The sequence below is a fragment of the Neoarius graeffei genome, chromosome 27 (genome assembly GCF_027579695.1).
Source record: "Neoarius graeffei isolate fNeoGra1 chromosome 27, fNeoGra1.pri, whole genome shotgun sequence".
NCBI classification, from domain to species: Eukaryota; Metazoa; Chordata; class Actinopteri; order Siluriformes; family Ariidae; genus Neoarius; species Neoarius graeffei.
The window spans coordinates 51,709,506-51,721,558 of NC_083595.1; the positions used below are offsets into that span (position 1 = coordinate 51,709,506).

Here is a 12,053-nt window from a genome sequence, read left to right on the forward strand (position 1 = left end):
ATTGCAGAAGATCAGCCATATCTGAAATACTCAAACCAGTCCATGTGGCTCAAACCAACACCCATACCACAGTGAAAGCAGGGGTGCCGCTAGGAATTTTGGGCCCTATGAAAGAATACAATATCCCCCCCTTATGTTTCTAGTAACCCAACTTCTTCATGATAGTGTCAATCTACTAATGGTTCACCATCAATTCTGCTTGTACTGTGTGCAGCTAACATTAGTGCTGGATTGGAAAGCTACAAACCTAATGCGGTGTCACGCTCTGGCTCCGCCTACACAAGACTGTACCATGTAACGAATAGGGAGAGGTCTAAAGTCCTTCCTGCACTGTATGGCACATTAGGTGGCACCAACCTCCACTTCTGTAGCCCTCTGACTCTTGCCTATTATATAGCTAGGGTTACAGTGTGTGTGTGTATGGGGGGGGGGGGGGGGGGGTCCTCTGGCAACCACAAGAGTTTGACTCCTCACTCACATTTGTATTGCAGTGTGCCTTGTATTGTAGGTACCATTTTTATGATGGTCTTTGGTATGACCCGACCGCAAGTAGAACCCATGATCTCCCGATTGAGAGGTGGACACGCTAACCACTAGGCCAACTTGCACTTGGATAGGGAGAGGGGTGAAATATGAAGACTATCTATTCTAATAAGTTTGCGGAAAATGGAAAACCAGACCAGAAGATTGTTGCATTTGCTTGTTTTAAGATACAAAATTATTTACATTTTTATTAAATTAACTTACACATAGGGGCAGCATGGTGGTGTAGTGGTTAGTGCTGTCGCCTCACAGCAAGAAGATCCGGGTTCGAGCCCCGTGGCCGGCGAGGGCCTTTCTGTGCGGAGTTTGCATGTTCTCCCCGTGGGTTTCCTCCGGGTGCTCCGGTTTCCCCCACAGTCCAAAGACATGCAGGTTAGGTTAACTGGTGACTCTAAATTGAGCGTAGGTGTGAATGTGAGTGTGAATGGTTGTCTGTGTCTATGTGTCAGCCCTGTGATGACCTGGCGACTTGTCCAGGGTGAACCCCGCCTTTCGCCCGTAGTCAGCTGGGATAGGATCCAGCTCGCCTGCGACCCTGTAGAACAGGATAAAGCGGCTAGAGATAATGAGATGAGATGAACTTATACATGGTATTAATATTGTCCTCTGAGGGCCCTCTGTTAATGCTGGGCCCTTAGGATCGTCCTAACTCCCCCCATGACACCACTGAGTTGAAAGTCACAGAGATGAGGATGTTTGATGTGAACATTAAATGAAGCTCTTGCTTTGTATCTACAGGATGTTGTGTATTGTGCTGCTGCCTGATTGGCTGATTAGAGAAGTGTATAAATAAGCAGACGCGCGCACACACGCGCATTCACACCTACCCGTTGTGAAGGTGAGCAGAGGGAGGGTTAATGTCTGGGTCCCTCAGCCCAACCCTGAGCTCAAGGAGATGCAGCCAATGAGCGCCGCTCTGTGTCTCCGGTATAAAGCACCGCGCGCTGCGTCTCCGCTCCAGTTTCGCCCTGAACCCCGGCGCGCGCATCACCCGCGGGTGCCGGTACCTGGCCCATGCCTCTGCCTCTGCCTCAGCCTCTCTGCCTCAGCCTCTCTGCCTCAACCTCAGCAGCATGCAGTCCTCGCTGTTCGCCGTGGGTCACACTTTCGGGCTCCCGACCCCCGTGTCCTCTGTATGGAAGCCGTCCGCGGACGCGCCGCTCGCGCTGCTGCTCTCCAACTGGTCCGCGCCAGACAGAACCAACGGCACCACGGACCCGCTGGAGCACCGGCGGCGCGCGCAGTCCTACGGCCACTTCTCCCAGAGCGCCGCGGTGCTCGTGACCGCGCTCATGACGCTCCTGGTGTTCGCCACCGTGCTCGGGAACGCGCTCGTCATCCTGGCGTTCGTGGTGGAGAAAAGTTTGCGCACCCAGGGCAACTTTTTCTTCCTCAATCTGGCCATAGCGGACTTTCTGGTCGGTGAGTGACAGGAAATCAAACACACTGGAGAAATCAATAATAATAATAATAATAATAATAATAATAATATCTGAAAATGCACTGTGCAGGACAAGTGAAGATTATGTGCATCAACATGGTCTGTAGATACACAGATATAAAGAAAAGGTTCTACTCCTTAATTTATAAAAGATTACTAATCTGTTGTAAATGTTGTGCATATAATCTTTAGAGAGAGAGAGAGAGAGACAGAGAGAGAGAGAGAGAGAGTTTGCTCGCAGTCTTTGGTTAATGTTGAAGTCTGTGAGAGCTCAAACAAATACTGATGATACACTTCGAAGAGTGAATTGTGTGATAATTACTGCATTGATTACTGATGTGCATTTTTGACACCACACACCACTCCCACAGTGAACAACAGTAATTCACTATTACCTTTTACAGTGCCTGTCCATCACATATATATATATATATATATATATATATATATATATATATATATATATATATAGGGCGGCACGGTGGTGTAGTGGTTAGCGCTGTCGCCTCACAGCAAGAAGGTCCGGGTTCGAGCCCCGTGGCCGGCGAGGGCCTTTCTGTGCGGAGTTTGCATGTTCTCCCCGTGTCCGTGTGGGTTTCCTCCGGGTGCTCCGGTTTCCCCCACAGTCCAAAGACATGCAGGTTAGGTTAACTGGTGACTCTAAATTGACCGTAGGTGTGAATGGTTGTCTGTGTCTATAGTGTCAGCCCTGTGATGACCTGGCGACTTGTCCAGGGTGTACCCCGCCTTTCACCCGTATAGTCAGCTGGGATAGGCTCCAGCTTGCCTGCGACCCTGTGGAAGGATGGAGCGGCTAGAGATAATGAGATGAGATGAGATGAGATATATATATGTACACACACACACACTAGTGCATCTCAAAAAATTAGAATATTGTGAAAAAGTTCAATATTTTCCATCAGTTATTTAAGAAAGTGAAAATGTTATATATTATAGACTCATTACACATAAACTAAAATGTTTCAAGCATTTTTCTATTTTAATTTTAATCAGTAGGGCATACAGTACAAAAACATAAAAAAACCCATCTCAAAATATTAGAATATTTCATTTCGAGTAAAACAGTATGAACACAGTGTATCTCTCGGTCTAGTTCAGTACACACAACCACAATCATGGGGAAGTCTGCTGACTTGACTGTTGTCCAGAAGATGATCACTGATGCCCACCACAGTCTTGAGAGGATTGTCAAGAAAAGTTGATTCAAGATCTTGTGAGAGCTTCACAAGGAGTGGACTGAGGCTGGTGTCAGTGTATCAAGACCCATCACAAACAGATATCTTCAAGAAAGGGGATACAACTTTCGCATTCCTAATATCAAGCTATTCCTGAGCCAGAGACAATGTCAGAAGTGTCTTATCTGGGCTAAGGAGAGAAAGAAATGGACTGTTGCTCAGTGGTCCAAAGTCCTCTTTTCAGATGAAAGTACATTTTGCATTTAATTTGGAAATCACGGTTCTAGAGTCTTTTGGAAGAGTGGAAAGGCACAGAATCCAAGGTGTTTGAAGCCCAGTGTGAAGTTTCCACAGTCTGTGATGATCTGGGGTGCCATGTTATCTGCTGGTGTTGGTCCACTGTATTTTATCAAGTCCAAAGTCAACACAGCCATCTACCAGGAGATTTTAGAGCACTTCATGCTTCCATCTGCTGACGAGCTTTTTGGAGATGCTGATTTCCTTTTCCAGCAGGACTTAGCACCTACCCACAGTGCCAAAACTACTACCAAATGGTTTGCTGACCATGATATTACTGTGTTTGATTGGCCAGCCAACTTGCCTGACCTGAACCCCATAGAGAATCTATGGGGTATTGTCAAGAGGAAGATGAGAAAAACCTGACCCAAAAATACAGATACGCTGAAGGCCACTATCAAAGCAACCTGGGCTTCAATAACACCTCAGCAGTGCCACAGACTGATCACCTCCATGCCACACCGCATTGATAGAGTAATTCATTGTAAAGGAGCCCAAACCAAGTACTGAGTGTATAAATGAATATACTTTTCAGAAGTTGGACATTTCTGTATTGTAAATCCTTTTTTTGATTGATCTTAGGGAATATTCTAATAATTTGAGATACTGGATTTCTGATTTTCATGAGCTATAAGCCATAATCATCAAAATTAAAACAAAAAAGGCTTTAAATATTTCACTTTACATTTAATGAATATAGAATATATGAAAGTTTACCTTTTTGAATTAAATTATGAAAAAAGGAACTTTTTCATGGTATTCTAATTTTTTGAGATGCACTCATATATATATATATATATATATATATATATATATATATATAAATAGGGCAGCACGGTGGTGTAGTGGTTAGCACTGTCACCTCACAGCAAGAAGGTTCTGGGTTCGAGCCCCGTGGCCGGCGAGGGCCTTTCTGTGTGGAGTTTGCATGTTCTCCCCGTGTCCGCGTGGGTTTCCTCCGGGTGCTCCGGTTTCCCCCACAGTCCAAAGACATGCAGGTTAGGTTAACTGGTGACTCTAAATTGAGCGTAGGTGTGAATGTGAGTGTGAATGGTTGTCTGTGTCTATGTGTCAGCCCTGTGATGACCTGGCGACTTGTCCAGGGTGTACCCCGCCTTTCGCCCGTAGTCAGCTGGGATAGGCTCCAGCTCGCCTGCGACCCTGTAGAACAGGATAAAGCGGCTACAGATAATGGATGGATATATATACACACACACAACCTCAAAACACACACTCCACTCCCCACACAGTAACAGGTCCATGTTGGCATTGTACTGCTGTTTGTCCTTGTTGTCCACATTTTATGGTTTCGGCATCTGTACTTCGTTGTGTGTAGTTTATTGTGTGCAGCGTTTGCACTCGTTGCACTATTGTTTTAACTGTGTACTGTACCAACTGGATATGACTGAAATGCAAAAAAAAAAGCTTTGATCTGGGCCTTGATTACACCTTGAAATCATAATCATGGTGAACTCTGAGTGTTCATCGTCTCTGCAGTGGTGCCTTTATCATGGGTGCACTTCTTAGATCTTTAGTTTCCATCCTTCAGCTTTAAAAACAATTTTAGGCACCGAATTAGTCAGGAACACCACATACACCACACACACACTTTCCCAGGTGAAAGATACACACTGAAGGCACCAAACATCCAGTTCACCCACAGCACTGGCAAGGAAACCTTTATTTCTGGTTCCATTTCCCCTCCTAAAGCTTTCCTTTGGTTTGAGGTTCTGAATAAATCCAATTTAGGAAGCTAGAACCTGCTATGATCCAAAGAACCTTTGAGAAACCCTTAATGTCCAAAAGTGTCTAGGTTATTCCATTAACATGAACGAGTGCTGTATTGAATGAACACTTAAACACGTTCAACTCCGGCACCAACAGCTCTTTGGAAGAAACGCCTTACAGTTTCATGTAGAACCCTACAATGGAAGGGTTTCCTTGAAGAAAAGGTTCTAAGCATAAAGAGTAAAATCAAGAACCGTTAATGGTTGTATTATGTGACCACGTGGAGAACCATTAAAAGCTCCATGTACAGAGTTGCATGAAGAAACGTTTTAAGTTCCGTGAACAAACTCTTTAAAAGAGTATGCAGTAGATCTCTATCACTATTATAATACACTGTATATAACTCATAAATAAAGAGGCTGTGTTAACATGCGTAAGTTTGTGCCCCCTGTAGGTGGGTTCTGTATCCCGGTGTATATTCCCTACGTGCTGACGGGAGAGTGGAGGTTGGGCAGAGGTCTGTGTAAGCTGTGGCTGGTGGTGGACTACATGCTGTGTACGGCATCGGTCTTCAACATCGTGCTCATCAGCTTCGACAGGTTCCTCTCCGTCACCAGAGCAGTAAGTCCAGGCATTTCCTGCTAAACCGCAAACTGGTGCAATGCTACACAATTTAAAAAAAAAAAGTTCCTGGAAAAGTTCTTCACAGCAACCTGTTTTTGGTGGTGTTGCCGCCACAATAAACTGAATAAGCAATGTCCGTGACAAATTTAAATATTTATGAGTTATTCATTTTTTGTTCTCTGTGGCACCAAGAAAAAGAGATCCATTAATCATGAGGTTCTTCAGGACAGCAGTTCTGAAATATTTTTCAGTCAGGGATCCTTCTCAGAGTCAAAGAACTTTGAAGTGAACCTTTATGATGAAAGCTCAAATTAAATTTTAAGCACAATATGAGCAAAAATGGACCGTCATTCTCATTTATTCCAGCTGTTAGAGCTTGTTAGCTCATCCAGCCGATAGGTGATGAGTTTATGCCATCACGTGTTGTCTGTCTGGCATCGTCAACATTTCACGAAAATCGTATCTTCTCTCTCAATTCTTCATCGATTTTTATTCTTTTTGGCAGGAAGGTAGAGGTACCTAGGGTGTATATAACTTCTAACCAGATTTGCTTCATTACAATTATTAATGAAGTTATGGACTGACTAAGCCTTAACGAGCAGTTCAACAAAAATCACTTCTTCTTGGTCAATTCCTCGCCATTTTGGATTCTTTCTGGTATTCCTAGGGTGAATATTGCTTCTATATAGAACTTGTACTGTATATAGTTTGCAACATTTATTGTGCAAGATGGTTCACTTTAAATTGTTCCTTCTGGACTAGACAGGGCCGGAGTGAACTACACCGTCATCAACGGTCTCATTATTCCTTTCCATTCATCCAGATGTGGATTTGGAGCACTATGATATAAAGAGCACGTCCTGCTTTTACTGAAGCAGCATTTAATTGTATAAAATTACATCAAGAACCCTTGAGGATTTTGAGACACCACTTTGAGAACCATGGCTTTAGGAAACAAACAAAACCAGAGCATTCTTCTGGGGCCTGATTTTATATCACAATTTCTGGAAGTGTTATTTTTAACAGTGTACACATCTAAAATCTTGAGGACTCTTTGGATCTAGTTAAGGGTGCTATCTGGAAAGGTTCCACTAGAAGGAGACTAAGGTTTCATCAATGAAGAATTGAAACCTGGATGATGGTAATGGTTGAAAATAAAAGGAGTCGTTTTTTTTTTTTTCTGTTCCAGGTGAGCTACCGCTGCCAAAAGGGCGTGACCCGTGAGGCCGTGCTGAAGATGCTGTGTGTCTGGTTGGCTGCTTTTCTGCTGTATGGGCCGGCCATCATCAGCTGGGAGCACATCACCGGGAAGAGCGTGGTTCCTCAGGGTGAGTGCTACGCAGAGTTCTACTTCAACTGGTACTTCCTGATGACCGCCTCCACTGTCGAGTTCTTCACCCCTTTCATAAGCGTCACGTATTTCAACCTCAGTATCTACATCAACATCCGAAACCGCTGCATGCTTAGAGAAGAGCGCTCCGTCAGCACGCACCTGAGGAAGGGGAGAACCGGAGAAGCCAAGCCTTTCTGCACGGGTGACGTCCAGCGTGTGTTTTTTGTGAGGCCAGCTGAGGAGAGCAGCGTCATCAAGAACTCATCTTCAAGGTCTCGGTGTTGTCGGTTGTCCAGCGCGACAGTGTCAGGAAGCGATTTTGAAAACGGCAAACGGACTACGAAGAGGAGAATGAGTGCGATTCCGGATCTTCCGCCTCTGCAGGTTGGGGACGTGGTGAACGAGACGGGTTTTAACTGCGCTGGATATTCGGGCAGGTCACACAGGAACCAAGGGGACGTTTCGTCGAATCTCGCCAGCCGCTTTCGGCTCTCCAGGGACAAAAAGGTGGCCAAGTCTCTGGCCGTGATCGTGTGCGTGTTTGGCCTGTGCTGGGCTCCGTACACACTCCTGATGATCATCCGGGCTGCCTGTCATGGCCAGTGCGTTCAGCACTACCTGTACGAGATCTCCTTCTGGCTCCTGTGGATTAATTCTTCCATCAATCCCGTGCTTTATCCGCTCTGCCACACCAGCTTCAGGAGGGCTTTCAGTAAACTGTTGTGTCCGAGTAAAATAAAGATCCAGCCGCAGTACATGGACCAAAAATACTAAACAAACGCAGAACTGAGAGCTGCGAAGTGTTCGTGTGTGCAGATGATATTCGTGTCAGGATGTTTTCCTAATCTCCATCAGTATATCGGTGTAAAAGCTGTCATACTGACTGAAGTAAACTCAGTTTTGTGTACTCATGTTCTTTTGAGGTGAGCTTGAGAAGCTCCAATGTGGTGCAACTGTGTGAAGTTTGAACTTAAGCAGGACTGCAGGCATCCGGAGCCAAGCGTCAACGTTCCATCACGCACAACCAGAGAACAGCCAGCTGATGGAAGCTCGAAGGAAAGCACGAACAATCTGACAGTGTCGATTCGGGAGGAAAAAGGGAAAAGCCCCCTAACTAAAGAAAACGATGCTGAAAATTTAACCCTTTAGATTGTCTAGGAGATACGGCTGAGCGCAAGGTTTCTTGGGTACAAAAGATTTTTATTCTTTTGTAATGTAACAAAAGGAAAACAGAAGAAAATATAAAACATTACAACTGACAGAAGCCTCAGGCTGTTTTATGAGGAAAAGAAAAAAAGTTGTGTATCATTTAGATTCACCACCATTATTAATATACTATCATCATCAGATCAGATCTCCTTTACCATCATATTTATGCTACACATAAAAACAAAATTGTGTTTCACACAGCCACCAGTCGGTAATTCAGTGCAAAAAGCCTGTAAAAGATTTTAAGTTAATAAGAGCACTAATAAATAAACTAGATTTTACTAAAATAGAATAAAGTGGTTTAATAAAATATTTGTTTATGTAGAGGAGCAGCTTCTTGTGTGCAGTTCACGCTCTCTGGTTGAGTAACCTGACTGCTGTGGGAAAGAAGCTGTTTGACAGCCGAGTCGTCCTTCATCTGATCATCATCATCGTGTTAGCATTAGATGATTTTTACTACTTGTGATAAAGAACGAACCTCTGTGGAACCAAAACGTATTAAAATAAACATATTGTATTCATTTTATCTTAAAAACGTAACTTTTTCACTTGACTGTAGTTTGTCCTTTCGTACTTTCAATGTTGCAGATTTGTCAAATGAAAAATGAACAGAAATGTATTTCTTTTCTCCGACTGATTAAAGAATGAATTGTCGTACAACCCACATGGAGTATTTTGTAAACCTTTAGGATCACACATGGACCTTAGAACAGGCCTCTGGAGTACGATCTCATTTCCAAACACGACAGAAACGCGTTACAGTATTTGGGGATGTGTTATTTCTTCTTAGCTCGTGTCCTTGGTCAGGTTGTTCATGATTCATTTGTACTAATTACTTAAAAAGACAGAATTTGTCATTGTCTATAATCTTAAGTTGATGATACACAGGGCAACTTTTTGGACAACAGCCAGTCAGATTAGAGCAAATCTGTTGCCAGGGAGACAGACACCGCAAAGACGGACGCTGAAACAGCTGCAGCTGTCACTTTTGTCTTGGCTTCAGCCTTTATTTTGCTCAAGTATCGTATCACTTTTGGAACAAAACTGAATAGATCCTCTGGTCAAAAGATAATTTGCCATTATTTTATTCTATTATTAATAAACACGGGCGGCACGGTGGTGTAGTGGTTAGCGCTGTCACCTCACAGCAAGAAGGTCCGGGTTCGAGCCCCGGGGCCGGCGAGGGCCTTTCTGTGCGGAGTTTGCATGTTCTCCCCGTGTCTGCGTGGGTTTCCTCCGGGTGCTCCGGTTTCCCCCACAGTCCAAAGACATGCAGGTTAGGTTAACTGGTGACTCTAAATTGACCGTAGGTGTGAATGTGAGTGTGAATGGCTGTCTGTGTCTATGTGTCAGCCCTGTGATGACCTGGCGACTTGTCCAGGGTGTACCCCGCCTTTCGCCCATAGTCAGCTGGGATAGGCTCTAGCTTGCCTGCGACCCTGTAGAAGGATAAAGAGGCTAGAGTTAATGAGATGAGATTAATAAACACTTTTTAAAAAAAAGATTTAAAACGCTATTAGCCTCAATCACATACACTACCATTAATAACTGACAAACATAGTTTAATTCTCAGCAAAAAAGACAAAAGGACATGGAGCAGGAGATGCTGTGGAGGAGGAAAAGGGCGTGGCAGAGCTCCTGAAAGGCTTTTCTTTTTGAGATCCTGAAGTTTGTACTGTTTCACCCTTGGGTTCCACAAGTCGTCGTGCTCTGGATGTGAATATTAGATCTGTATTACGTATGACTCACCCAAGAGGAAAAAAAACAAACAAAAAAAAAACCGAGCTGCTTTTAACTTGATGCAAGAGAGCTAACGTTATGCCTACATAGTTAGCGGAAAGTTATCGCTAGCTATGTTAGCAAAAAACACCACTACTTAGCTAAATCCCATTCAATCTCTATGGAGCGGTGGTTAGTTAACAGCAGTTTACACTGAGCTGAAAAAAAAATGTCTTAATTACAACCTGAGCATAAAAATAGATGTCTGTTGGTTTTCTAAGCGTTTGATAAGGTAAATTCATCACTTTGGGTTCACACAGAGCAGAACAACTTACAGGGATAAAAAGATAAAAGTTCTCTCTCTTCGCTCCACTGTCGGAGACGCCACCATCTTTGTTGAAAACTTAAGAAGCTCTCACTCAGGTGGTCATGTGATTCACTGCTTGCACTCTGATTGGATGATCTTAAAGAGTTGCCCAAAACGATCAAAATCGTTCAGATAGAAAGGATGTTGCCCAATCTCAATTGGAGAGTGTCGAAGCGCAGTTGCCTGGCAACATCGCCCAAAAAGTTGCCCCGTGTATCATCACCTTTACACTTTCACAAATGCAGCAACTTTTCAGCTTCTGCTTAAAAAAAACCAAAAAAAAACAACAAAAAAAACCCACCAGTAAAACTGTGGGCAGAACGATCAATGTAACAATCAAGAGGTTCGTGCCATGTTTCACCCCCCTCTCTGGTTTGGAACGCCCGAAGGTTTTCATAAGCCAATGGAATGAAAGTCCTGCCCACAGAGATAAGCAGATTTGCATGGAAAGTTGTCAAATTTTCATCTTGAAGCAAGATGAAAATCAGGAGAAGGAAACTTTCATGTTGAGAAAATGAAGGGCCATTGGAGAAAATCTGGATATGAGAGAGAGAGAGAGAGAGAGAGAATATCTGCAGTTTGGGATGAGACAACTAAGTCTTTATTTTTTCTATTTTTAAAATTAAAAAAGCAAACAAACAAACAAAGGTACCTGATGCTCCATTCCAATTTTCCTATCACTTCATAGTGGCTTGGTGAAATTGGTTTACGGTCTAAAAACGATCGTCTGGCCATTTTTCCTCCTCGTCACACTATTTCAGAAACGTGTATTACCATTGATTTTGTGTATCAGAGCAAGACGGTCTGATTATTTCTGCTTTCCGAGTTCAGCCAGTTTTAATATCGCAAGTCACTCATGGGGGGGGGGGGAACCCAACTTTTCAAACCAGCAGCCGTTTTTGTCGCTGCTTCCCTTGTAAGCAATGCATCGACGACTCCGCTTTGAAAAGTCTGTCCGTTTCCATGGTAACGGATGACCCCAGCGTGCTACAAGAACAGTATGAGTCATCCCTTTCAAGGTCACCGGAGCTACAGAGCACTGCCTGGAACATCTCAATTACAAAAGGTTAAGTGGGAGGATTCATTAGGAACTCCCTCCCCCCCCCCCCCCTCTCTTTGAGGAGGAGGAACTCACGCTCCCTCGCCCCCTCTCTCCCTCTCTGAAGAGGAAGAACTCTTGCACTCCCTCTCTCCCTCCGAAAAGGAACTCTCATGCTCCCTCAGGAGGAGGAACTCTCACACTCTCTCTCTCCCTCTGAGGAGGAACTCCTGCTCTCCCTCTCTCTGAGGAGGAACTCCTGCTCTCTCTCTCCCTCTGAGGAGGAGGAACTCGTGCACTCCCTCTCTCTCAGGAGGAGGAACTCCCTCTCTCTCTCCCTCCCTCTGAGGAGGAACTCTCACGCTCCCTCCCCCTTTCCGAGGAGGAGGAACTCCCCCTCTCTCTCCCTCTCTCCAAGGAGGAACTCCCTCTCTCCCTTGCAGGAGCTCTCACGCTCTCTCTCTCCCTCGGAGGAGGAAGAACTCACTTCACTTACACAAGCTTTCAGGAAAGAGTTCAGCTTTCTTCAGTGTGAAACCCAAAGTGCCGTTTACAGT

The 12,053-nt window shown here is 44.4% G+C and overlaps 1 protein-coding gene across 1 annotated transcript; it reads left to right on the forward strand.

Annotated features, from left to right (window-relative positions):
• Nucleotides 1-1,545: 1,545 nt before the first annotated feature.
• hrh3 (histamine receptor H3) lies at nt 1,546-8,974 on the forward strand. Its single transcript, XM_060911988.1, has 3 exons — nt 1,546-1,965; nt 5,660-5,826; nt 7,019-8,974. The coding sequence occupies exons 1-3, from the start codon at nt 1,617-1,619 to the stop codon at nt 7,934-7,936; spliced, it is 1,434 nt and encodes a 477-aa protein (XP_060767971.1). The 5' UTR covers nt 1,546-1,616; the 3' UTR covers nt 7,937-8,974.
• The last annotated feature ends 3,079 nt before the right edge of the window (nt 8,975-12,053 follow it).

Bases quoted from the DNA above. Each gene is read 5' to 3' on its own strand.
- hrh3 (XM_060911988.1), top strand. From the start codon at position 1,617: ATGCAGTCCTCGCTGTTCGCCGTGGGTCACACTTTCGGGCTCCCGACC. The intron at 1,966-5,659 runs GTGAGTGACAGG...TGCCCCCTGTAG, and splicing joins CATAGCGGACTTTCTGGTCG to GTGGGTTCTGTATCCCGGTG. The intron at 5,827-7,018 runs GTAAGTCCAGGC...TTTCTGTTCCAG, and splicing joins TCCTCTCCGTCACCAGAGCA to GTGAGCTACCGCTGCCAAAA.